The following is a 27104-nucleotide window of genomic DNA, read 5'->3' on the forward strand; positions in this document are numbered from 1 at the left end:
GAACCGCAGGGCAGGATGTGTAGGCTGGGAGGGCTGTTTGAATGGAGCTATATAAGGAAGGAGACAAGCTCTTCCCCCGACCCTGTTGATCCACACTGAATACCCGTCTGAAGTCTGTCTCCTGGAATATGCAAGACGGTGAAATAGAAAAGGTCAGATTCAGAAACACGTATCGTGTTTTTAGCTGCCTCCTGTCCAATTCTATGAGACATGTATCCAAGTCCTTACATTTTTGGATCCCTTTGAAAAATGAAAACAAAGAACTTAGCCTGTCAAACACTGTAAAACAACATAGGCTTTTTGGAACAAAGCTCAGGAATCTTTAGTCCTTTCCAAAGCAGCCCAGACACACGTGGTCTTCGGCTGAGCCAATGGGGGAGGAATGATTCACATAAGAACAGAAGTTTAGGGCGGACCGAGGAAGGGCTTGAGTGTGTGTGGAGACATCCTGAGCAGCCAGCTGTCCTGAGCCTAAGTAATCTAGCTGTCGTGTCGTCACTGCAGCTGGCGGCTGTCCAATTCCTGAGCCAAGCAATGATTAACGGAGCTTCCTCTGGGAGGGCGGAAACAGTTAAAATCTTGCAGCTGCAATCATCTAGGCGTGGTTCTCTGGTCTGATTTGGGCTGCGCAGATCCTGGGCCAAGGAGCAGAGGAAGGACAGCTCAGGCGGCAGAGCCTTCCAAATGGCTGAGTTGGATCTGATGCCTTCAGGGCCACTGCCCGAGATCTCTGCTCACTCTCTGGCCACTCTCAGCGCAGACTCTGGCTCAGCCAGTCCGGCAGAAGAAGAGGACAAGGGCTCCCTGGGGAGCCCCCAGAGGGAGATCGAGGCACAGGGGGCGCCTGGTGGCGAGGGAGAGGAGGAGATCCTGTGTGACTTCTGCCTTGGGGCCAGCAGAGTGAGGGCGGTGAAGTCCTGCCTGACCTGCATGGTGAATTACTGTGAGGAGCACCTGCGGCCGCACCAGGAGAACAGCAAACTGCACAGTCACCAGCTGACCGAGCCGGTGAAGGACCGGGACCTGCGCACCTGCCCTGCCCACCACAGCCCGCTGGTCGCCTTCTGCCACCCCGACCGGCAGTGCATCTGCCAGCAGTGTGGCCAGGGTGAGCACAGGGGCCACAGCTCAGTCTCCCTAGATGCCGCCCGCAGGGACAAGGAGGCAAGTGCTGGGGTCCATCCGGCAGAGGGAGGTGGGAGACGGTGTGCCCAGGGAGAGGCCCGGCCACTGCCGGAGCTCCTAAAGGGGCTGACTTCACTGCTGCGGTCTGAGTTCACCTGAAAAGGACTTGACCCTTAGTACCTGGCTGTTCCTCCAGCATAAATATCTATTGCACTTGGCTTTGGAAACTGAAGTCGGTCACCATGTCCCCATCGTGGTCCCATTAGCTCTCTGTTATCTCTGCCTGTGTCTGTCTCCTCGTGCTGGCTAGTTCCCTGCTATTTCTCCTGTAGCTGTGGTGATTGATATGTGTTTGAGTGTGGGGCGCAGAAACTGTGGGGCTTGGGGCAATGATGCTTCCCTCTGGCAGGGTCTGTGTGGCAATTATTAACAACAAAGTGTAAACCTTGGCAGAAATTCAAGAGAAAAGAATCAAACCTTTCCCGTAATTTATTTTCTTCCTTCTACCCCAAACAACAGACCAGTAGAAAGTGCCCCTCTGGAGGTACTCAGTGTGAAATCTAAGAGCTTGAAAAGCTCTAAGATAACAGAGAACTGGAAACTTACCTCCAGATACAATTTCAAGGATGGCTTAACTTAGGGAAAAAATAAAAGTTCCTCATCAGATAGAGGTATCAGGAGAGACTGAAAAACACCATGCTCATAGCTTGTAATTTTAGTCCCATCAGATAGGGACACTGTTTCTAGAACAACCAGCCCTAGAGCTGAGAGCCTAGAGAAGTTCTTGTGAATGGATTTAGCAACTTTATATGCTTTGTTTCTCATACTTTGACTTTCCATGAGCACCTTTTTTTTCTGTCCTCACTGGGGTAGTGCAGTTGACTTTTGTCCCACATTCCTTATATTCACACTCCTGGCAGCTCCCTGTTTTGCACTGCACACAGCGGCAGGCCCACTCTTGGCTTAGTGGTCCTGCGCAGCGAAAGAAAGAGGTTTCTGGGAGGCGTAGTTTACTTGCCAGGGCCCCTTCTCTACGCCCTTTCTTAGACATAGATTTTAACCAGTTTTAACAAGTGTTAGTGGGAATTTTTCTGGAAAGCTGTGTATTCCAGAGGCCAATGAGTCATCGTTTCCACTTGCCAGTGTCAGGGAATGTCCCTCATTTCCCTACTTTCACAACTATGAAGAGGTTCTGTATTAACAGATAGATAGATCAAAGGAAAGATCTCTGTATAATTGAGGAAATTAGTCTTCATTGTGCATTGCTGTCCGTGGATTTCCTAATCCAGTCCTCAAATAACCCTATGAGGTGGTAAGCTTTTTATTTCCACCACATTTGACCAAACTCATGCAGACAACTAAGTCATGGAGTGAGGAACGGAAGCTTCTGGGAAGCCACCCCACTGGAGGAACAAAAGGGAAGGAACCCAAGATCACAATATTACAACCTTACTTTTTTTCCCACCCAAATCCTACCAAACATTTGGTAGAGATATTAAGACAAAGTGTACTGCTTTTCCCTTTGGGTATTAATATCTGAATTTCATTATACTTAACTGGAAACGTGATGCATGTACATGTTGAAAACCAATCTCCACCAAAAATTGCAGTAGATTATACCAGGAAAAGGTCTCTCTCCCATTTTGGGTCCTCTATCGCTCTCCTCAGAGGCAAACACTACCATCCACACTTTTTTGTTTTGTTTCAGAAATGTTCTGTGCGTAAACTGATGCATTACTGAGACTTAGGGTAATGGTAATTCTGAGCAAGAAGAGTTGTGTAGAGCATGTGCGGAACCCCAAATCCAGATGTGCTAGGAAAGAGCTGGTAAGGCAAAATAAGGACAACTGGGTAAGGGTTCCAGGGCAGTTTTTGGTGCTGGAAAGCAATCATGGTTGTAAGTACAATGTAACAGCCCCAGTCCCCAGATTTTTGGTGATGGCTCCAATTCACAACCTCTACTTTCTGGTCTGCCTAAGAGAGTTCTTGTCCTTTCCATCCTGTGTCCTTGTTTTCAGCTCTAAGAAAAAGTTTACTCTGTAAGTGGCAGCAACACCCTAGGTGGCACTGCCAAATCTTAGGAGCAAAAGATTTCTTGCATGGAGCCCAAGAGAGCAGCCCAAAAGACGCAGTAACCGCCACCAGGATTATTTTGAGTTTTATTAGATGTAACTAAGGCTCCCGAAGCCTCATACTCCCTTCAGCTGGCCCAAGTTTGCTGGCATAACTTGCTGAAGGTCACTTTGGATCCTGTTAAGGGCTAATTACTCAAGCAGGCATGTTGTGCATAGTAAACTGCAAATGGCAGGGTCAGCCATGAGGACACAAAGCAGCCGAGCTCCTGCATTGGGTCCGCAGAGCAACTTATTTCTTAGTTAACCAAGTGAGTCCTTTCGGAAGGACTCTAGCTACTCCAGGTGGCAAAAACTCTGGATTTTGGGAGTCCTGGGTGTTCTTTGATTATTTGTTCTATTCTGCTGGGCTCTTCCTAATGGGGACCCCAGCATTTCCCTTTGCTGTAGGCCAGCTTCCCAAGGCCCCTTTGCTTCTAAGAGCAGCTGGTCTTACCTCCTTTCACTTTCTGCGAATCTCAGGCTTGCTGATGTGGAAATGAAACTGTGTGCATGCATGTGCTGTAAAATGTGCACTCCTTTGACTGTTTTCCTCTTTGTTCTGGCCCACGAAATGCACATGGTTCTTTCTTGTTCTTCCTCAAGTTTATCAAACATTATGGAGTGTTTCCTATGGTCTAAGTGTGAGGCTACGCTGTGCATCCTCAGCGAGTGTGGACTTTAATCAGGAAGCCAAAGCACATTCCATGGCTCGCTGTAGTGCCAAAAGGCTGGGGCAACACACTGCCACATGATCGAAGAGGGGAGTGGTCCAGGGGCGGGGGCAGGAGAGGTCAGGGTAGGGTTCTTGGCAGAGAGATAACTGAGCCGGGCTCCGTCTCAAATCTTAAAATCTATTAGTGACAGAGCATTACATTCAACATCAGCATTGGTTCTAGAAAGTTCAAACCTGGATGCTGCCTCTCAGAAAGTCTCCATGTAGAGCAGGAGCCAAGTTTCTGAGGGACACAAGCATTTTGTGCATCTGGGTGCGGCGGGGAGTTAACCAGCATTATTTATAGCCCGTTTGCTGGTATCCAGAAGATGGATGATTCAAGGCCACTCAGGAAAGGAATTTCTTCTAGAAATTCTGAGGAATGTCTTGGACTCAGTATTATGTAAATTATTTTTTCTTAAACATTCTACCAGGTTGTATGTCTTCCAAGAGCCTAGAGAGAGTCTTACTTAACTGGACTGGCATGTAGTAGGTTCTGACCAATTGACGGAAGTATGAAGTCAGGGGCAAACCAAATGCCAATACTCCAGAAAGGCCAGCATCTCATGGTTGGAAATACAAAGGAACTACTGCCACCTGGAAGTTTCTTTTATCTTCTCACGCTCTCTGCTCCTCCTATCTGCATTCCTAACCCGATCCCTGGCCACCAAGCTCCACGTTGCCACCTTTGCTCTGTAGATAGAAGCAAGAACAATTCTGTAGACCTATTCTGTGGCCCTGCACCACAGGAGATACTAAATGATTTGACAAAGATCGTATAGCCAGCAATGGCAGGTCTTCAGACCCCAAATACGGTGCTTTTTGCACAAAATTTGTCATTACCTTGCTGAAGTTGTACCCTTCAACTAGGGCTGTGTACGCTCATTGGCACCACTGTCCTGCTTTGGTGCATGGCCCACCCTGGCCTGAGAGGTGTGTATGGCTGGCATCTTGGGAAAGCCTGAAACCAGAGTCTGAGGCACCCCATCATTTTCTAGGAACAGGAATAACTGGAGATACTGGTATCCCAAAGTGGCCCCACCTTTTTGTGGTGAACAGAAGAGACTTCCAGTTGGGTGACTCACTCAGCGAGGCCTCCATTAGGTACTTAGGAGTGCTTTGCTCTTTTTACAGCAATCTGCAGACAGTGGAGAGAAATCTCTCACTGGAGACTCACTGAGGGCCTCCCTGTGGCTCTGGACATGCTGGGGTTGATGGCTGTACCACATTCTCATGTCCATGCATGTTGCCAGGGTGTTCTATTGTGTTGCCACCACCTTTAAACAAGCAGTTTATGTCCTCCCCTCCCCCAACAGGTCACTGTGTAAGTCTTTTCGACACATTAAGACTCCACGATTGTCCCCAAATGGGCCAGAACCCCTCCCCTCCCACTCCCTTTCCTCACTCCTGGGCATTGAGTCTCAGGTCTCAGGTCTCAGGAGTGGGAGGTCCCTGGGGTTCCCTCAGAGCCTGAGTAAATGTTACCTGCCTTCTGCAGAGTGTCCTTGTGAGGCGAGTCCCCTGCCTGCCAAGGCTTCCCTCACTGGGAGGCTGGGAATTCCCTCAGGCTTCAGCGGGAGAAGGGTGAGACACGTCATTTATACCCTCTGAGTTCTATTAGAGCATAATGACTCATGGCTTTGAATACAGACATAACCTATTAAAAGCAGTTAAAGCTTTTGTTTTGCCGTCTCCTGCCCTTGTGGAAGCAGGCAAGTTTTCAGACGCTTAGGTTTCATGCCTTGGCACACTTTTTGGCAGAAAGTGTTTAAGGAGTCCCAGGAGGTGACCGTGAAGCTGGGCAGTGGGTTCTCAGGCAGGCACTTGCCTCAGCTGGGAGAGTTCACTATGCCTGCCTGCTTCCAGAACTGAACAAGAGTGTGTGAAGGAAAGCAGGCATGGCAGCAATAAGAATAAGACTAATGGTGATGATGATGGCAGCGCTGACATCATTGGAGCCCTTACAATGCACCAGCTACTGTACAAAGTTCTTATTTACATATGCTATCTCGTTCACCCCTCATAATAACCCTAAAAATTAAGCACTTTATTTACCCCATTTCACAGGTGAAGAAATGGAAGTCTGGAGATGTTAAATAGGTTTTTCCAAAGTCTCAGCTGCTAAGTAGAAAACTGGGATCCCCACTACCTGCTCCAAGCCCGTGTTCCTTGTTAGGTTATTCTGGGTCAGATGGCCTGGGCTCAACTCGATTGTTGAACTGTGTGAACTTGGACGGGTGGCTTGATTTTATTATCTTAAATGGAGATAATGATGTGTGTGTGCTCAGCATAATATGAGGTAATCCATATAAATGCTTGAAATGATGACCAGCACAATGTATGTGCTCCCTATATTTTAGCCAATTCATGCTGAGTTCAGCCCCAGAAGGTGCTGGCACACAGATGACCATCTGCGTCTCCATTTAGTGCACTCTAGGCCAGCTTCTGAGAGCAGCTTTCAAGGTCAAACTCTCCTTTCCATGGAAGAAGGTGGAGAGTGCTGTTGCTCTTGGGACCTTCTGTGAGCCCTGGGCTTAACGCTGTCCTTTCCTTTTCTTAGGCTGAGCTTCGGGCCACCCAGTTAGACTTGGAGCGGAAACTCAAGTTGAATGAGAGCGCCATCGCCAGGCTCCAAGCCAACCATAAATCGGTTTTGGTAAGGCTGGTTTGGGTCACCTGCCAGGCTTCAGCACACCTGGCTGCTGCTGTGGGCTCAGCCAGGCCCATCAGGATTGTAGGACACAGGGCAGCGGGCCCAGCCTCCACGTCCATAGGCTCCTTGGGGTTTCTCAGCAACTAAGAATTGTAGGTATAGATACAGCTGGCTACACCACTGGGTGGCCAAACCTTGCTGTTGGGATTTGCTAGAACATTAGTTTAAGGCTCAAGACTGACAAGTGAATTACTTTTTCATAATATAGAGTAGAAGCAGGACTAGTCCTGTAATAACAGCATCCTTATTTTTACATTTACATTTTTTTTGACCAAGAGAAGGGGTGTGGGGGAGTATAAGGGGGTGTTTAAATAGAGCTCTAGGTATTATGCATAATTTTGGCCTCTTCCATCATGGGAGGGTGTTCTGCATGTGAGTCTCGCTAGTCCTATGTCCTGGCAGCCAGAAAAGAGTTGAGAACTGCTGGATTAGTGGATGATACTTGTTAAGGCCAATGGTGTGCCAGGCTACTAAGTTTTAGTCTGTTGGGGTTCATGACCACTTTACAGATAAACTCTAAATAGACTCCAACAGTCCCGTAAATGCTTCTCATTAGTGGCAAGCCAATAACCACCACTCAGAAGAGAATGCCATAGACAGTGAGTGAGCAGCAGCATTTTGCATACCAAGAATGATTCTGTCCATCCGTCCGTCCATCCATCCATCCATATCTAATACATGTATCCATTTCAACTTAATTTCCTCAGTACATCGATGGGCATGTGTACCATCTTTAACCTCTTTAAACTATTATCTTCCGTACTTTGATATGTTTGTGGCTCCTCCTTCCATAGTCCTTATTTGTCATCATTTGAGCAGTAAGTTATGTCCTTCACACATTCCATTTACATGAAAGTAAGAAGCATTTGTCCATGGGCAGGTTTAGGAATGAGAGGCTGCATGTGACAGCAGAAGAGTCAATCTACTAGCATCATTTGAGGCTTGCTGTCTCCCGCATTCCTCAGAAGGGCCTCGGTGAAGGAGGGTGGATTTGGACCCTGAAGTATACTTTAGGCTCTTGGCTTTCAGCCCCATGGTATCATGCTTCTCTAAGGCACCTACATGTTGTCATTATAGGGAGTAAATGGATTCCACTCTTTTCCCATAACCAAACCAACATTGTCTTACAAACAACTGTTTGCAAAGCTAACAGGAAAGCAGACAATCTGACCACAAGACTGATGACAATGGACTCTTTCTGAAGATAGAATCAGCAACCAGCCATGTATAGCTAAAGAGTAACTCAGCTTGTTAGCACCAATAGAAATTTATTTCTTCTATTCATGTAATTATTCTCTTCCTTGTCTCATAAAAAACCTTTGCCCTCATCCTGTGATTGGGACACTATTTGGGTTTCTGCCTGAATCAGCTCTCCCCAAACTGCAATTCTTTTTGATTCCCAATAAATGCTTGTTGCCTCTGAGAAAAGAGGGAAGATAGGGAATATATAAAATGGAGTCACTTTAACCAAGATGCTAAAATTATGAAGGCAGAAGCATGAGGAAAGACTCTACTCTTTTCTAACTAGCCCAGGAACTTAAAATTTTTGAACTTTCCAGCCCTGTGTCAATGCCTGGATATACATCTGGACAGACATCCGACCTCCAGATAACCCTCTGATGACCCCCTGAATGACTCACATATCCAAGCTACCTGACATCCACCTGACACCCATTATCCTGACACACCCACCGGTGTGACCAGACCTCCTGGACCCATCTTCTAGACCACCATCATCCAGACAGCATCCTTGCCTGGTAGAGACACCATAAGCTTAGATGTGCTTTTGGCTCTCATGGCCTCAGTGGGCACTTTAACAAGACATAATGAAATGCTAAGGAAGTTAATTCATGCTACTGATTTGTACAAAGAAGCCAAATTATTCATTTACCACTATAAATAGGGCTATCAAGTGCACTGAATACATGCACTGCCCTGGTAGGAAAACTAATCAGAACCTTGAATAGCAGCTTGACTGGCAGAGCTGGGAGAGGTCTCAGACATCACGTAATTCACTCTCTCATCCAATGGATGAGATTGTTAATGATGGGTAAATAAGTTCTCACAAGCTGGAGAGTAAATCTTTATTCTAGGAACCCAGAATTCCTACGAGAATAAAAGCTTCCTTTTACTATAGAATATTGCTCCCTAATTAACAGGTTTCTTAGGTTTACATTCCTGTGTGCTAAGCTTTAATAAGGTTGGATGCCTTGCTAACAGTGCCCTCCCCCGCCCCCGCCCCCGGCCAGGTGTCGGTGTCAGAGGTGAAGACGGTGGCTGAGGAGCAGTTTGGGGAACTCCTTGCTGCCATGAGGAAGGCCCAGGACGATGTGATGCGGTTCTTGGAGGAGAAGGAGCAAGCTGCTCTGAGCCAGGCCAATGGCATCAAGACCCACCTGGAGCACAGGAGTGCGGAGATGGAGAAGAGCAAGCAGGAGCTGGAGAGGATTGCTGCCATTAGCAACACTGTCCTGTTTCTGGAGGTACAGGTGGTCGGGGGCGGGGCAGCTGGGGCTTGAAGGTGGAGGCATCCACACAACTCAGCCTGGGAACTAACTGGCAGATGTGGCAGTGGAACTGCTCTTTGATACATAGGGGCACAGGGAGCTGTGGGGACAGAGAGAAGCAGGTCTTGATTCAGCAGAGTCCAGGAGTACAGGAAGGGGAGAGAAGACTTCCCAGAGCGGGAGGCTGGAATCAGGTCATGGAAGATGAGTAATGCTCCAGGAGAGGGAACATTATATGCGCAGGCAGAGAGGTCTGAGAAAACACAACTGATTTGGGGAACTAGGTGCTTTCATAAACGATGGATGATGAGGCTGGCCGGGCCAGGCAGACGTCTGGCTGTGAGGGAAGTTTGTTTTTCATCAGGAAGTCACAGAAGCCATTGGGGGGCATCAGATGGGGGAGTGATGAGCTCAGATCAGTGTGCTTTAGAAACCTCTCACACAGTAATAAGGAGGCTTGCTTGTCGGGGTGAGACTGGAGACCTGCTGCCTTTCGAAGAGGGCTAATGTGTGCTGGGGTGATCGAGAAAGGCCCAGCAGTGGAGACAAGAGTTTCTATCACAATGTGCCGTTATACACTAAGGCCCAAATCAGAGCTAGGCCTGAGCACATGTGGTCTTGCAGGGAAGGAACACTGGGTTGGGCATAAATTCTGTCATCCTGGATCTGTCACCAAATAGTGTCGTTTTTTAGCAAGTCACTTAACCTCTTTGGGTCTCAAGTTCCTCATTTATCAATCAGTTCAGAGTAAGTGATTGCAAGGCTCCTTCAGATCTAATATTCCTAAATACTAGTAATTTTTCTCAGTTGCATTTTTGAAAAAATTCTCTTCCAGTTACAATATTGAATATTTATTTCCAAACATAAATATCCATTGTGGAAAACAATTGGAAAATACAGAAAAACATGAAGGAAAACAATCACCCTTTCTCCCATCACCCAAAGACAGCCATAGTTAACCTTGTAATGAGTGAGAGAAAGAAAAGCAGGCAAAAATACTGATAGAATGTCACTTTACCAGTTCCTTTGCTTTTCAATATCAAAACACAAAGAAAATGGGAATAAAAATTTGGCTTTCCAGGTCATAGTTTCCCCAAAGAGTATATAAATGATTTCTCTTTATTTTTGTTTTTCCTTTTATAACTTTAACATGAAAAGTGTAACATAAACAAAATACATTTTAGAATAAATTAACTTATTTATTTTGATTAAAAATAACTTCCTTTCCCCCAAATTGTTAGGCTGTTGAAATGACAACATGCATTGAATAACCTAGCCTTCCCCCACTGATTTAAAACACTATTTTTAGCATGGGTGGTACAAAATCTATATACAGTATTGAAATATTTATCAACCTTTCTCTCTATCAACTGTCTGGTTTGTACTTTTCCTTCTCTTCCAACTGATCTATCAAACCCTTTTGGTACAATGGTGTTCATCACCAAGTTTTACGCTGTATCCATTCTGCTCAATGCTTCAACTGCATTTGAATTTTGATAATGTGTTATATCTGAAAGCAACCTTTCCTGATCACCACATTGTTTGGAACTGTAGCGGCTTAAGGTGATTATCTATGTGGAGACACTTTCCAAACTCTAAATCACAGCATAAGAATCAGAGAAAATCGTGTATTGGATTGAATTGACAAGGAAAAGGCAGCCAGCATTCCTGTCTGAGGACATGGTTGTGAATCTTCTGAGAGCTGCACCAGGTCCTCCATTCCCTATTGTGGCTTGTGTTTAAATGATTTTTTAAAAAGTCCTGAGGGTATGAGTGTAGCAGGAATGTTATCTCCATTTGGGCTGTTGGCATAAAATGTGTTTTAGTTCTTTGGTTTCCAGTTTGGGCTGTGTATTGGAGCTGCTCGTGCCATCTGGTCTCTTCCTTTTTAAAAGCCCACATTCTCAGTTTAAAAAATAAATGCTTTCTGTGTTGTTAGACCCTGGGCTGGACACATTACATACTTTCTTTGTGAAGTGCACATTACCATTGACCCATTTTATAGATGTAGAAAGTGATGAATGAGGCGAGCGCCCCAGTTTAAGAAATACAGAAACCAAGCCAATGTTTCCTTTCCTGTAGGAGTACTGCAAGTTTAAGGACATCGAGGACAGCTCCTTCCCTAGTGTTTACATAGGACTTAAGGATAAGCTCTCGGGCATCCGCAAGGTCATCACGGACTCCACTGTGCACTTAATCCAGTTGCTACAGAACTACAAGGAAAAGATTCAGGAGTTCGCCAAGGAAGGTGAAAATTTTTCTGTGGGCTGTGGTATGTGTGTCTCTCATAGTGGTTGATGGGGAAGGAGAGAGAGAGAGAGAGAGAGAGAGAGAGAGAGAGAGAGAGAGAGAGAGACAGGGGAGGGAGGGCGAAATCAAGGGGAATGTCTCATTTTCAAAGCCATTCTTTGGCTAGACCATGTTACTAATGGACACTTATTTTGATTTCATTTGATAATTGAGACCCAGAGAAGGCTAGTTAGTCACATCATGCAATTGGCTGACATGTCTACGACCAGCTTCTCAGATTGCTAATATCTGTGCTTTTAAGTGAAATCCAAGTCAGTTTGAGATCATTTTCAGCCTATTTTGCTTCATCCACCAGAGAAAGTGTAGTCCATTGAGTGTGGTTCTCTGAGACATGACTAGGCTCCAGCCCCTTCTTCCCCCAGAAGCCCAAGGAAGAGTGGCTGGGAAGACCTGCTTCTTAAATTCTCCTGACCATCTGGACAGGTGTGCATTCACAACTCTCTGATTTTCTAGAGGAGTATAACATCAGAACTCAAGTGTCTACCTCTGAGCGCAAGTATTGGACCTCAAAACCTGAGCCCAGCACCAGGCAGCAGTTCCTCCAATGTAAGTTGTAAACAGCTTTCCCTTCCTCACTATTGATGTGAGTATAATGCTTTGCTGAAGCAAGAATGCCGTCTCTCACATAGGTTTCAGGTTCTTGCAATCTCAGTTCAATCCTTAAATAATACATTTTTTTAAATTAAAATTTTTTTTAACTTTTCATTTTGAAACAATTTCAAACTTACAAAAACATTGCAAAGATAGGACAAAGAATTCCCACATGTCTTTCATCCCACTTCTCCAAACGTTAATGCTTTACATAACTACAGTACACTTATCAAAACCAGGAAATGAACATTGCTGCAATGTTATTAACTAATCTACAGAACTTATTCAAGTTTCACAAGTGTTCCAGCCAATGTCCTTTTTCTAGCTCAGAGTCTGATCCAGGATCGCAAATACTTTCATGCCTCCTTAGTCTCCCCCAATCTGGGTCCAGTCTCTTAGTCTTTCTTTGTCTTTTGTGACCTTGGCATGTTTGAAGATCCTGGCTAGTTGCCAAATGGCTCACTATTGTCTGGCTTGCCAGAATTGCATAACCCATTGTCCTGTCATATGTGGTATATACCATATGTGGTATTGACCTGGTCAATTAGCAGTGTTAAAAACACTGCATTTCCAATCAATACTGCATTATGGTTAACAAGCTGGTGCGGTTTCATCTCCTAGTAGAGGAAGGACTGCATCTGTGTATTTAAGGCTCATTTTTATGACATTTGGCTAATTCATCTTTTTGGAACATGCCATTGAATCCTGCTTCTGCTTGTTTTCTGGGAGTGACCACTAGCTGACTAACTCCTGGACCTCCTTTTTCTCTGGTTATTATGTGTAGCATCAGGTTTGGATGCCAATCTCCTATTCCTGCCACAGCTGCTATTTTTCCCAGGACCTCTTGGTTTCCACACAATTTTCTTTACTCTTTCCTGCTTCCTGACAGAAGCACATCTGTATTTTACAGACAGATATAATTAATACAAGAAGCCAAACACCCTTCATTCTTCACATTAAAAATGACACATACCCTATTATAACCTATTTTCTTTTGCATTATGAATGTCTTTTTGTACACACGATATTAACCTTTTCTCTTTGAGTATTGTTATGAACATTTAACATTTTATAGACTCAGACTGTTTCACTTTTCCAAGTTCTGGAGCTCAAATTGCCAATGTGACCGGTTGGGGTTGCTTGTACACTGGCCGTTTTCATTAACATTCTACCCTTGACATTCTTAAATGTATCATTGCTTTCTAGCAGAATGTTCCTATTCTGGTTTTCTTGTCCCAAGACATAAAATCACCTACCCTCCTGGGAGTCTTAGAGGAATATTACTGTTCAAAATCTGGGTGCTAAGAATTGCAAAGGAGTTGGTGATGGGTAAAAGTGCTGCTGCAGATAATGTGGGGGCCACTTTTAGTAACAGCTGAAGACTATATACACCTTTGAGGTCCTTAGTTCACACTCATGTTTCCTTTTAACTTTTTGAACTGCTGTGTCCTTTTCTTCCAGGATGTGGTCTCATTGACTACTAAGAATTTCTCTTGCCAAAGGTGTATGGAAAGCTCTGGGTTAAACTAAGATAATTTTTTAAATTAATGGATTTTTAAATAGCCTTTAATATGCTAATTCATTTGCAAAGTGTATACTGAGCACCTTCTCTGGGCTAGAACCCCAGGATAGAGTCCCACATAAAATGTGGATCTTATAGAGAAGAAGGAGGGCAAGCATGAAACAAACACACAACTAGATTATTGTACATTTGATGAGTAGCATGAAGTATAAAAAGTCAGGGTGTTCTGAGAGTCAGTGCTGGGGAGGCGACGGATTCAGGTAGGGGTCAGAGAGAGCCTCTTTGAGGACGTGCTCTGTCAGCTGCAGCCTGAAAGGATCAGTAGGAATCACCCAGAGTTAGGTTGGAGCGATGACCCCATCGTAGAGGGAATGGTCTGTGCTAAAGCCCTGAAGTGGGTTCAGTGTTAGGTGGAGCTGAGGTCAGGATGCTGAAGTATGCTGATCAAACCGGAGCGGGCAGGAGACAAGGCTGGAGACACAGGCAAGGGCCAGGCGTGCGGCACCATGCAGGCTGGGGCAAGGGGTCACTACTTTATCTTAAGAGCAAGGGGCACCATCAAAGGCTATAAACTGGGCAAGATTCACCTTAGCCTATACCCTGAAACCAGCACTGTGGCCCTGTCATGGGGAAGGTGTACGAAGCAGGGGAGGGCCACATGACCAGCAAGGAGTCTACTGCCCTACTTTGGGCGAGACTTGGTGGTGGCTTAGATGGGGGGTGAAGCAGTGTGCTGGAGAGAAGTGGGTGGGAGCCATAGGGCTTCCTGCTGCCTGTGTGTGTGTGAGGAGGAGCAAGGTGGGGGTGAGGATGAGGGCAAAACAATGTTGAAAATAACTTTAGTGTGATTTGAGCAACTGGGTGTACTATTATTATCTGGGAGGAGCTATTATTTTCTGGGAGTGGGAAAAGAAGATGTGTGGGGCACTGTTTGAGAGTCCACCCGGCTAAATATTGCTCAAATATTAAAAAAAATAAAGAATGGATCAATTGTGGGTACGCGAGTGCCTATTCCCCCAAAACCTTGCCAACATTGGGTAGAATGGTGCTTGGCTTTCACTACATACTTGTGAATGAATGAATGAGCGAATCGATGGATTTTATTTCTTTTCTTTTTTTTTTAGATTTTTTTTTTTTTTTATTGGGGAAGGGGTATAGGACTTTATTGGGGAACAGTGTGTACCTCCAGGCCTTTTTTCCAAGTCAAGTTGTTGTCCTTTCAATCTTAGTTGTGGAGGGCGCAGCTCAGCTCCAGGTCCAGTTGCCGTTGCTAGTTGCAGGGGACACAGCCCACCATCCCTTGCGGGAGTCGAACCGGCAACCTTGTGGCTGAGAGGATGCGCTCCAACCAACTGAGCCATCTGGGAGCTCAGCAGCAGCTCAGCTCAAGGTTCAATCTTAGTTGCAGGGGGTGCTGCCCACCATCCCTTGCGGCACTCGAGGAATCGAACTGGCAACCTTGTGGTTGAGAGCCCACTGGCCCATGTGGGAATCGAACCGGCAGCCTTCGGAGTTAGGAGCATGGAGCTCTAACCATCGGAGCCACCAGGCCGGCCCGGATTTTATTTCTTGATTCAGTCCCGCAAATAACATCTTAATTGCCAAGCAATTTGAGCTTCATCAAGAAAGGAAGTGGAGTGACTTGTTAAAAGGGGTCTGGGACCACTTACAACGTGTGTGGGGGTTTCCTACAATAACTCAGTTCTAACAATATCTACCTGTAGATAGCATCAGATCCCACAGGTTAAGGGCTCATTCCCACAAGACTTCTCTCATCCCACTTCAGATGGCAATGACAAGTAGCAGGACCCCAGGCTACCCACAACTTCTGTCCTACTTGGCTACCAATCAGAGGTTCCCACGACCCCCTCCTCAGGTTCAATAAATTTTCTAGAGCAGCTCACAGAACTGAGGGAAACATTTATGTTTGCCAGTTTGTTAATGGATATGATAAAGGATACAGATGAATAACAAGATAAAAAAGTACATAGGGCGAGGTCTCGGAGCACCCCAAGCATAGGAGCAGGGGTGCATCACCATCACCTCTTGGTGTCGATGTGTTCACCCACCTGAAAGCTCTTTGAACCCCCAACTAATGGGAGTTTTATGGAGTTTCCTTATGTAGGCACAATTAATTATTAACTGCATTTCCAGCCTCTCTCTCCTCTCTAGAGAACTGGGGGTGAAGCTGAAAATTCCAAGCTTCTAGTCATAGCTTGGTCTTCCTGGTGACCAGCCCTCATCCAGGAGCCATCCAGGAGCCCACCCAAGTTGCCGCATTAGAACAAAAAATGCTCTAGTCACCCAAGAAATTACAAGGGTTTCAGGAGCCCTGTGTCAGGAACTGGGATCAAAGACCAAATATCAGAATATGCTCCTAGTGTTCTTATCGCTTAGGAAATTACAAGGGTGTCAGGAGCTTTGTGTCAGGGATGGGGGGAGGGGCAGGGAGAGGGACCAAGCATGTATTCCTTATTATAAATCACAATATCGCATTGTGTTCTCTGTTTTCTGGTTTTCACCCACCTCTTTTGCAGGAGGAACAGCAGCCTGGGTAAACAGAGAACAGGGAGATGGGTATTTTCTCATACTTTGGAGGCTGGTCAGGTTTGAAGTGTTCTGTCTCAATTAGCTGTTGGTTTCTGACTTCCTCTCTCTGACTTCTGTATCTTTTCAGATGCTTGTGACATCACCTTTGACCCTGACACAGCACACAGGTATCTGCGGCTGCAGGAGGACAATCGCAAGGTCACCAACACTACGCCGTGGGAGCATCCCTACCCGGATCTCCCCAGCAGGTTCGTGCACTGGCGGCAGGTGCTGTCCCAACAGAGCCTGTATCTGCACAGATACTATTTCGAGGTAGAGCTGCTTGGGGCAGGCACCTACGTTGGCCTGACCTACAAAGGCATCGACAGGAAAGGGGAGGAGCGCAATGGTTGCATTTCCGGAAACAACTTCTCCTGGAGCCTCCACTGGAACGGAAAGGAGTTCACTGCCTGGCACAGTGACACGGAGACCCCGCTCAAGGCCAACCCTTTCCGGAGGCTGGGGATCTACGTCAACTTCCCGGGGGGGATCCTCTCCTTCTATGGCGTGGAGCCTGACGCCATGACTCTGGTTCACAAGTTTGACTGCAAGTTTTCAGAGCCAGTGTACCCTGCCTTCTGGCTTTCCAAGAAGGAAAACAGCATCCGGATTGTGGATCTGGGCGAGGAACCTCAGAAACCAGCGGCGACTTCAGTGGAGACTGCTCCGTAGGCTCCAGGATCTATTTTCCAGACTTTTGTTAACCACAATGATTGGGCAGCAGCTTTCATTTTAAGGGTGACTTGGGAGCAGAAATCTCTGCCAGTGGTAACTGGCTCCAGAAATCATGTGAGCCTGTGGATGAGAATGGTCTCTGGCTTCTCCCTTTTGCTCCATTCTGTGCTGCTCTTTGTGTTTGCAGTCATGTTCAGGTGCCTAAGTCCCCGTCATTATCTTTGAATGATACTCTTCTGTCTGCTCAGGTGAACAGCACACTGTGCCCAGAATTGGTAACCAGCAATCTTCAGAGATCAAAAAGATCACAGAGTAATTTTAATAAATTGCTAACTTTATTGAACATTTCCTATGTCCCAGACACTGTTCTGAGTGCTTCCTGTGTATCAACTCACGTGACCCTCATACAGCCCATGGGTAGATGCTCATATCATCCCCAGTTTGCAGATGGGGAAACTGTGGTCCATGGGGTTAGTTAACTTACTCAAGGTCACTGTGGTCATACGGTGAGTGGGTGACAGAGCTGGGATTCAAACTGGGAGGGCTGACATTGAACTTTTAACATCTATACCATGCTGCCCTCCTCATTAGATCGTGGGTGTTGTGTATAAGGGCATAAACAACATGATGAATGGCACGCATGGAAACAGAGCATCTTAAACCTGCTTCTTAGAGTTTCGAAATCTCTTTGTACTTCCCACATCTGACGGGGCCACGCAGCTCTGCAGCAGCAGAAAACTCACCTGTTTTTTGGACATCCAGGGATATAAGAAATGTGTTAGTGGAGTCCAAGTCTTAGCCCCCATGACCTCTAGGAAGGGTCTCATTCCTATCTTCTGAAGTCACCTGATTTCTCTGATGTCTCATTCAAAGGACAGTTCTTCAGGTTGTTGAGGGTGGTTCTCACGCATATCCTCCCAGGAAGTTTTTCACACTGTATTTCCCACTTTTTTTGTTTTCACACTGTATTTGCCACTTTTCTTCATAATTTCCAGAACTTTCACCCTTGCCCCCCCATCATTTCATCTTCCTTTCAACAGATGCTCCGTAAGAATGTTCATCGAGCCTTTAGACAAACGACAAACTGTCTTTAAATGAGTTTCTGAGAACATGACCTGAAGTCCCTATCAGAAATATAACTTGTGGTTCTTTTTGTGTGACTTTTGTCAAGACAAATTTGTTTACACAGACCGATGCTCCCCCCAGAAAATAGATGGGTGAAAACCAGAAAACAGAGAACATAAATGTGATATTATGATTTATAATAAGAAATACATGCTTGGTCTCTGCCCCCCAGTTCCTGGCACAAAGCCCCTGAAACCCTTGTAATTTCCTAAATGATAAGAATAGTGGGAGCATCTTTTGTTCTAATATTTGTCTTGCCTTTGACCAGTCTGATGTTTCTGTCTCAAGAGTTTATTACTTCAGTGTCACTTGACTTGTTTCCAGAGACCCTGTCCTATTATTTGTATCTGGGGATATATACAGTGTAGGACTTGAATTTTTTATTGGAGTTTTAAAAATTTGAATTTTATTGAATTTTAAATTTGATCACATTATTGCTGCTTGCTGAAATGGTTTTTATTCGTGATTCTATTTCCAATATATTAGCTCTCCTTCCTAGCCTAGTGTCATGGACAGAATTGTTAACCTTTTCTTCTTAAGTCTTGATCTTGTTGATATATATTCTGTGTCCCTGAAAATAAGACTTAAGTCAGACAATCAGCTCTAATGTGTCTTTTGGGGCAAAAATTAATATAAGACCCGAGCTTAGTAAAATAAGACCAGGGCTTGTGTTAATTTTTGCTCCAAAAGATGCATTAGAGCTGATTGTCCAGCTATGTCTTATTTTTGGGGAAACACGGTATATATATATATATATATATATATATATATATATATATATATATATATATATATTAGGGTAGGGTCAAATACAAAATCTTATAGCACTTAGTCAATACGCTCTGGGTTTAGTTATTCAATAAGTTATGCATCGGTAAAACGGAACAATAATGGAGCCTACCTTTTTTGCCCCTTTATTCACTGGACCCACAGAAGGACTTTTTCAGTGACAGAGATCAAGATAAGCTATGTCTACATTTCCTTGCTGTTCTTGTCGAACAATGCTCTCAAAAGAGAAAATGAGATTAGCTTGGTCTGCTTTGTTTTTGTTGAGTCCCTGTGGGTTATTGGTGCTTGTCACTTTCTTTTCTAAATGCTCACAAACTATTTGATAAACCATTTTAGAGTTCTGCTGTAGGTTAACATCAGGTTAACTAGTCGGTTGTTTTCAGAATCTACCTTATTTTTCTTTTTAAAAATCAAAACAATTTTCTGCTTCCCATCTTCTACCATTCTCCCTAATTTCTCTAAGATTAATGCCTGGTTTTCAGTCACATTGGTAAATTGTGTCTGTGTCATGAGATGTATTTTGTTTAGGCCCGAATACTTGACTCGTATAAAAGGATCCCTTTGGGTACCTCCTTACTTGTTGTGAATTTTGTTTCCTTGTCAGTTCTTTTTGTCTGTTTTCAGTTTCAAGACCTTTCCTCTTGATATAAAAGATCAAAGCAAAATTGAGAATTAGGCAATTCTGTCATTGCCTCAACTGATAGGCATATCTTTTTTCTTGGTCTGAAAACTGAAAATTGCCTAAAAACAAGCAAAAGAATTTAAAAAAGAGAACAAAGGCCAATTTTATATTCTCTGCCATTTCCCCCAACCTGTTTGTGTGTCACTCTTCTGTATTTACCCACTTTTACTTCCTCTTCCATTGTGTAGACTCATTTTGGAAAAAAGAAAAAAAATCTAAACTCATTGAGAGTTCCTTTTGGTGCCAGATTATTTTGTTCCATTACCAGACCATTTGTGATTGTAGAGTCAGAATGCGATTTTAGCCACTACATAATTTATTCTTGTGTCAACTTTTTGAAATCCAAGGGCATGTGACATTCTCTTCTAGGAATCTTACTAATTCTGAATGAATTCCCACATTTCCCCAAGAATCACGATAAAATGAGGAAATATAAATATTGGCTCAGTCACAGAGCCCTTATCTCTTCACCTTGGTTCAGAATGTTTTTGGAATGACCGTCCTCAAATAAAATCGAACCAATGTATGCGGCGTTTATAACATGCAAGCCACTGTGCTAGTTGCTAAGACACAGTCATTTAGAAGACAATTAGCTGTGTATTTTGGTCACAAGAAGTTGATTAAAATCGAAGTGAAAAGTGTTTGTGTGTTAAGAACTAAGGAATATACTATGTAAGACAATTACAGATGAGGTGGTATGTGAAACCAGGACTTTTTTATATTCTGGTGCAAGCTTCTAATTGAACGTTTTCTCAGCCATCTTCAGTGACTGAGTTCCATTTTGTGTCATTACTAACCTACTCCCTGATTGCTCCCCATTTCTATAACCAACTGCCCCTGTTCCAGGGGCCACCACTCCAGCCTCATTAGCCTCAACAGAAGATGGAAGGAAAAGTAGTGTGTACATTTCCTGCTTCTGTTAGCTGCCTCCGATTTGGGCACTGACTCCCCTCCCTCCGCACCTGTTATGAGACATCATGGTGGGGGGCGGGGCACACGAGTTCTTGCAGGGAGGTTCACTGTACCCTGAGTATCTGATATCCACATGCAGGGCACATACTGTGGATGGCTCGGGTAGAGTGATTGGCTGTCCAGAATTTGCTGGAATATGTTTAGTCTTGATTTCTATTTCTGGTTTGCTCTGTAGTCTTGTAGAGAAAATTCCACCACCTCTCTGAAGGAAGTAGGCCAGGTACTGGAAAGAAAGAGGCAGAACAGGTCATCTAACAAGGACGCAGGGTTGGCATAGCAGTGATCAGTCGTTTGAGGTTAAATTATTTCCTCCAAATTAATGATTTACATAGTGACCCTAAGGATTACCTGAAAAGAGAGGGTGTGTGTGTGTGTGTGTGTGTGTGTGTGTGTGTGTGTCTCATATACAAGTGAAAAAAAATTCTTAAAGAAGTCTATCAAGCTGCAATAGCAATTTGGTGTTTGCAGCCTTTTCAAATTATAATGTACTCTCCAGAAGTTTACAAAAAACTCTTATCATTCTTTCTTCCATTCCAGCCATGCCTCTCAGATCCTTCTTCTCTTCTTCGTGCTCTTCGTTTTTTGTTTCAGTCAGTTTAAAGCTTAACTTTGAAATTAAAGTTTATTTTCCCATAGGATGCTCCAGGTTTTATGCTGTGATATTAAGGTAGTGTGATTGGATTTGTGTGTCTGGTGGCTAGCCTCTGCCCTGCCACACTGGCCCTTTCCGCAGGAAGTGCTGGTAGGGCCCTGGGAAGCCTGGGTGGGCTGGCAGGTGTGGTCATGGGGTTGCCTTAGGTGTTCAGGGTGCAGAAGTCCACTCAGGTGGGATCCTGGTCAGTTTATCCAGCACTCTCTGGGGGAAGACCGGATGCCTGGTTCTGTGCAATGAGCTTATTTGTTCGCTTAGTTGGTTAAATCAATTTAGAGTGGAACAACAATCCGAAAAATATGGGGTCTGCTTGTTGGCAAGTTTGCTTACTCTTGAATGACCAGTGTTTCCATCTGGTAATATTATTCATTTCATTGTTCTTATCTATCCTTCAATTTAGTGTCCCCTTTTCTTTTTGTCAAATAAATTCTGTGCTCACCTCCGTGGTTAATGGTTAATACTGGTCAGGGCCAGGATCCTACTCTGTATCCCAGTTGGATGGATGGGCACAAGGCTGCCAGGTAAACATTCTTCTTTTTCTTTTTTTCTCATTTTGTCTCCATCTTCTCCTTTCTTCTTCCTAATTCTTCTTCTTCTTCTTCTTCTTCTTCTTCTTCTTCTTCTTCTTCTTCTTCTTCTTCTTCTTCTTCCTCTTCCTCTTCCTCCTCCTCCTCCTCCTTCCCCTTCCCCTTCCCCTTCCCCCCTCCTCTTTCCTTTCTCATTTCTCCTGTTTATGCTGTACTTGACCTGCTCCTCAAACTGGCCACTGGAACTCTGGGGTTTCTTGGTCCCCATCTCAGGTAAGTGAACTTCCAGCTTCACTCCAGGCCGCCAAGTCCTATTTCCACTGGAATATATTATTTGTCGCTCTAGTTTCCATCATTTCAGCCTTCAACTTGGGCATTCCACCAGTGGTATTTAGATGTCTCAATCATTCTGGGTTTCAGTTTCCCCATCTATAAAATGGGGGCATTAGACTCCCCACATGTCTCAGAATCATTCAGCCCTAAAGCCTGGCTCTTTTCTTATTCACACAACATTGGTGGTCACATTTGTACCTTTAACCAGCACATCATGTTTTCATCATTGATAAACGTACAGTTAGAGCCCATATTAAGTGACTAAAGCTACTGTGACATAATTTCTAAGGCCTATATAAAAAACAAACCAGACAAGTGTCACATAGAAGCCCTCACTATCTCTTGTAACTCTTTAAGCACAAATAAGAATGTATGATAGCATATTCAGCTGGTCAGACATAGCAGAGGTTCTGCGTTCTCTTTCCTTCTTTAAATCTAGCTCTGGCTACCAAGTTCCTTTGCTGAAGTTTTGCTGAGGTCCTCAGGTATCCTTGAAAATGCTTAGACTTTTTTTTCTTTTTAAAGATTAATGAGAACTAGAAAGAGCTTTAGAATTTGGAGTAGTACCATTTTTGGGTACCATTTCCCATTTTGTATCTCTTTAATCTTTGGATTGAAGATTCAAAGCCCTGTGAGATAAATAATATTTTCTCTATTCCATGGAACAAAGGTGAAAAAGGTTGTGGCTATGAGAGGTTAAATAACTCAGTCAAGGACACTCAGTGATGATAAGTTTTGAAAGAATTAAGTATTGGGTTTATTTCTAAAATGAAGTCATGTTCACAGATTTTGAGGCACGAGCATGGCTTATGTCAGTGGTTCTCAAAGTGTGGTTTCCTGAGCATCAGCAGCAGCATCACCAGACAACTTATTAGAAATGCAAATTATTGGGCTGATTCCAAAACTGATTCCAAAACTCCTGGGGTGGGGTCCAGCATCTGTGTTCACAAGGCCTCCCGGGATTCTGATGCACACTTAGGTTTGAGAACAACTGGTTTTACAACTATTCTCTTAACCTTGTTCTGCTCTTCCACTAGCAAGTGCTGTCAGTTTTAGTACAAGCAGGAAAATGTTTTTGGCTGCCCGTTTCCTTGGGGTTTCAGTTGTTTCAACGAGGGTGAGAACTTTCTGTCCTCTCTTGGTTCTCTCTCTGGATAATAAAACATTTCTAGCCAATGCCCTCATTTCCCACCTGCTTTTTTTAAAACCAAAGGGCAAATTGGCAATCTGGAAACTCACTGATTTTTCATGAACAAAGACTACTCATTTCACATGGTCCACAAATGTAATACCATATGATGGGAAGGTGATGGCTAAAACATGACAATATTCCCATGTTCCGTAATGCTAACAATACAGTAGTCTCCCCTTATCCACAGTTTTGCTTTCTGCAGTTTCAATTACCTTCAGTCAACCATGGTCCAAAAATATGAAATGGAAAATTTCAGAAATAAACAATTCATGAGTTTTAAATCGGGCACTCAAGTAGCGTGATGAAATCTCATGCTGTCTTGCTTCTTCCCTACCGGGACATGAATTACCCTTGTTACCAACATCTCCACACTGTAAGTGTCACTTAGTAGCCATCTTGGTTATTAGAGAGCCATCTTGTTTATTGAGAAAGAGAGAGAGAGGCCACACTCACATAACTTATATTGTTATAATTGTTCTATTTTATTATTAGGTGTTGTTAATCTCTTATGGTGCCTAATTTACAAATTAAACTTTATTGCAGATATGTATGTATAGGGAAAAACACAGTATTACAAGGTTTGGTGCTATCCATGGTTTCAGGCATCCGCTGGAGGTCTTGGAATGTATCTCCCATGGATAAGGGGGTGGGGACTACTTTACTTGTATAACTCTTCATACATTATAAAGCGCTTTTTCAAATACATCTGTGCATGTGACCCTGACACCTGCCTATGAGTTAGGTTGAATTGTGGTCTCCATTTTATGGAAGGAGAGCAGGCTGAAAGCAGAAAATGAATTACCCAAGGGTCTGTAGCTGCACTGTAGCACAACCTGGCTTCACTCTACACCCTCCTACTCTGGACCCTGAGCCCTTTCCCAACTTCCTGCTGGCTGACCCAAGGCAGGTAGCTTTAGGTGGGAACCGGGAGAACCTCAGGAGCAGTGTTAGTCAGGCAGCAGAGCTAGGTAGGGGGAAGAAGCAGCTGCGCCTGCTGGGTTCTCTAAATCAAGTGAGAGGGCGGGAAAAGGAAGTGGAGATTGGGCGGTATGGGAAGAGGGTTTAGTCATAATCATGAAAAAGCGGAGTAATAGAGGGCAGAAAGGAAAGCTAGGGGACTGGACTTCAGGCTGCTGGTGGCCTGGATATTTGAGAAATTTCTAGATGTAATTCTCAGCCCCAAAGGCTTCCTTTGAGGAATGTATTCCTGTCCTGGGTCTTACTCTGAGGAGACCTATTTGCCTGCCTGCCTTTTTGGGTATCATCGGTGTTACTTCCCCACCACTGGCTTATTCCATTTGGTCATTTCATCCTGTCCTCCACCAAGGCCACTTCCTAAACTCAAACACCAGATCCCAAGTAGCTTCTACTTTTCTACTTCCCTGCCTGATACTGTGTGTGTGTGTGTGTGTGTGTGTGTGTGTGTGTGTGTGTAGTGGTGGTGAGTAGAATGGAAAGGCAGCAGAAGTAACTACCACGCTCACCTACTTTGATTAATGTAAGTAATGTATTGAAACAGTCACACTACAACACCCTTCAGGGTAGGGAGGATCCCGTACCATCTACAGATAAGGAAATGAGGGCTCAGAGAGCCTGGAGTAGCTTGTTCTATGGCACACCACTGGGAGGAAGCAGCGATGGGATTCCACCTAGTCTCTCTGACTCCCAAGCTTGTGCCCGTCCGCTGGGCCACAGTTGGCCCCTAAGCATGGAATAAAGGCTGACTTGGGTGGGTAAAACTGTTTCCTTGATGTATGTCAGCTTCACAGATTAAAATCCTAATTTATTTGGACCTTTAAAAATTTTTAGTTTGTAGCACTTCTGGGGATAAAGTGTCCTCGCCCTTACATACCCACACACTCTGCTTTGGGTCTCCTTCCTCTTGGCCACCCTCCTTTGTCTGGTATTTCTGATAGATGAGATGCTAATCTGCTCTTGCCTTTCAGATATCTCTTCGGATAGAAAAGGTTGAGTTGTTAGAACTGTTCTCCTCCCCAGCCTGATTCCTGTCCCCAACCTGACCCGTGTACAAGACTGCCATTACAAACCAACCCTGGCAGTGATTTCCAATGCCTTTCTGTAGCAATGCCAGGTCTCCAGACGTGGGCACTGGAAAAGCTCATAGTATTGCAAATCTTCTGGTTTAATCTGGGGTAACAACAACAACAACAACAACAACAACAACAATAGCAGTAGCACCGATCTCACACATTTGGTCTAATCCCAGATGGTAGCTATAATTTTTATTACCTGCCTTCAACTCTGCCACCCTCATCAATAAGGTGGAGAAACTGAGGCTCGGAGAGGCCAGGTAGCTTACTCAGATGATATAGTTGCTAAGTACCAGAATCAGTGTTTAAACCTAGTCTTGTCTGAAGCACAATGGTCTCCGTGTGCTTTTGAAACTCTCTTTTCAAAAGCCCAACATTTTAAAAGGCTACAGTGATGAGCTGGGTGGCTACTGTTAGGCAGGGAGTCTGTTATAGTAATTTTTTCTGACTTAGCAGAGTATCTTTATTAGTTATTCAGAAAAATGTCAAACCTGTAAAAAGCTGAAAGGATAGAACAATGAGGTCATATACTCCTCACCCACATCCACCAATTATTAGCATTTTGTTACACGTACTCTTTCTCTCTCTGTGTGTATATACATACACACATAAACACACCAGTATATGTGTTTTGTGTGTGTGTGTGTGTTTATATGTTTTTAGTGGAACCTTTTGAGAATTATTTGCAGACACTCATCCTGGATATGTCAGCCTTTATAGTGATTTTCAAACTGTTCTGTAGACTCTAGGTTCCCTGGAGAAGCTGCTAATCTAAATGTTGTGGATTTTGAAGCTGATATAAGACAGTATTTGTCATCTTTAACTTCAGGTTGAAAGGTTTTGTCTTTATCAGAATAGCCCCATTGTTCTCAATAATTGCTTCGCTAGCAAGTGAACTTTTGAACTTAATGACATAAATTTGTACTAACATAATATCACTTTTTTTATGTTACATATTAAGGTTTTACAGAAGATATACTTTACAAACAGGACTTCACTATTAAAAATGTTTGTAAAGTCCGGAGCCCTAGGTCTGTTTTTGGGTCCTAACTGACAGCAGAAGCTTTCTGTGGGGGAGCCCCTGGTGGCCACGTGACGCATAGGTTGGCTCTAATGGCCTAAATCATCACTCCTGAATGGATCATACGCCAGGGCTAACAGGCAAAAATCTCAGGAAGTAGGTAAGCCATTTTCATGTCACTTTTTAAAAAGACTACACACATACACACTGATTATTTTTTTACGTGCATCTCAATGTGTGGACATTGTAGTGGACATTGACTGTTTTGCTGCCCAGAGCAGTGATCTCAATGACAGTGGTCTCAATGTGATGACAATGGGACAACAGCATTTATTGAGGGCTAAACCCATACCAGACAGTCGTCTTAGTGTTTTGCATATAATAGCTCATTTAATCCTCACCAAGACTCTACTAAGTAGGAACTATTGTTGTCTCAATTTTACAGATGAGGAAACTGAAGCAGAGCGGATTAAGTAATCTACCTGTGTGCACAGAGCTACCGTAGTAAGCAGCTGGGCTGGGGTTCAAACCTAGGTGTCTGGCACAGACCCCACACTCTTCACTGCTAAGCTGTAGTGACTCCCAGACCCATGGGTGGGTGTGTGATTGAGGTTGAAAATCCCCAAATATATTTTTAAGCCCAGTGAAAATTTTCCCCCTCAGGAGTGCTTCCTTGGCATTCTGAAGCAGTTAAATAACTTATATTTGTATTAAACATTTTTGTTTTTACTTTGATGATGAGTTAAGAAAATGAAAGTAAACACATTCAGCATCATTGCATAACCACCTTATAACCAAACCAAACAGTTATAAACATGAGAAGTTATATCTAATTTTGTATTCATGAATATTTCAAAGTCATTAATAATAACAACACTTGAAGCTCAACACCAGGTTTTACA

General features: G+C 44.1%; 1 protein-coding gene across 1 annotated transcript; it reads left to right on the plus strand.

Moving 5' to 3' along the window:
• Nucleotides 1-420: 420 nt before the first annotated feature.
• TRIM16 (tripartite motif containing 16) lies at nucleotides 421-17201 on the plus strand. Its single transcript, XM_019757428.3, has 6 exons — nucleotides 421-1164; nucleotides 6512-6607; nucleotides 8914-9147; nucleotides 11254-11419; nucleotides 11935-12027; nucleotides 16272-17201. The coding sequence occupies exons 1-6, from the start codon at nucleotides 685-687 to the stop codon at nucleotides 16853-16855; spliced, it is 1653 nt and encodes a 550-aa protein (XP_019612987.3). The 5' UTR covers nucleotides 421-684; the 3' UTR covers nucleotides 16856-17201.
• The last annotated feature ends 9903 nt before the right edge of the window (nucleotides 17202-27104 follow it).

This window comes from Rhinolophus sinicus, chromosome 12 (assembly GCF_057876585.1).
Source record: "Rhinolophus sinicus isolate RSI-liver-muscle chromosome 12, RSI-T2T, whole genome shotgun sequence".
Taxonomy (NCBI): domain Eukaryota; kingdom Metazoa; phylum Chordata; class Mammalia; order Chiroptera; family Rhinolophidae; genus Rhinolophus; species Rhinolophus sinicus.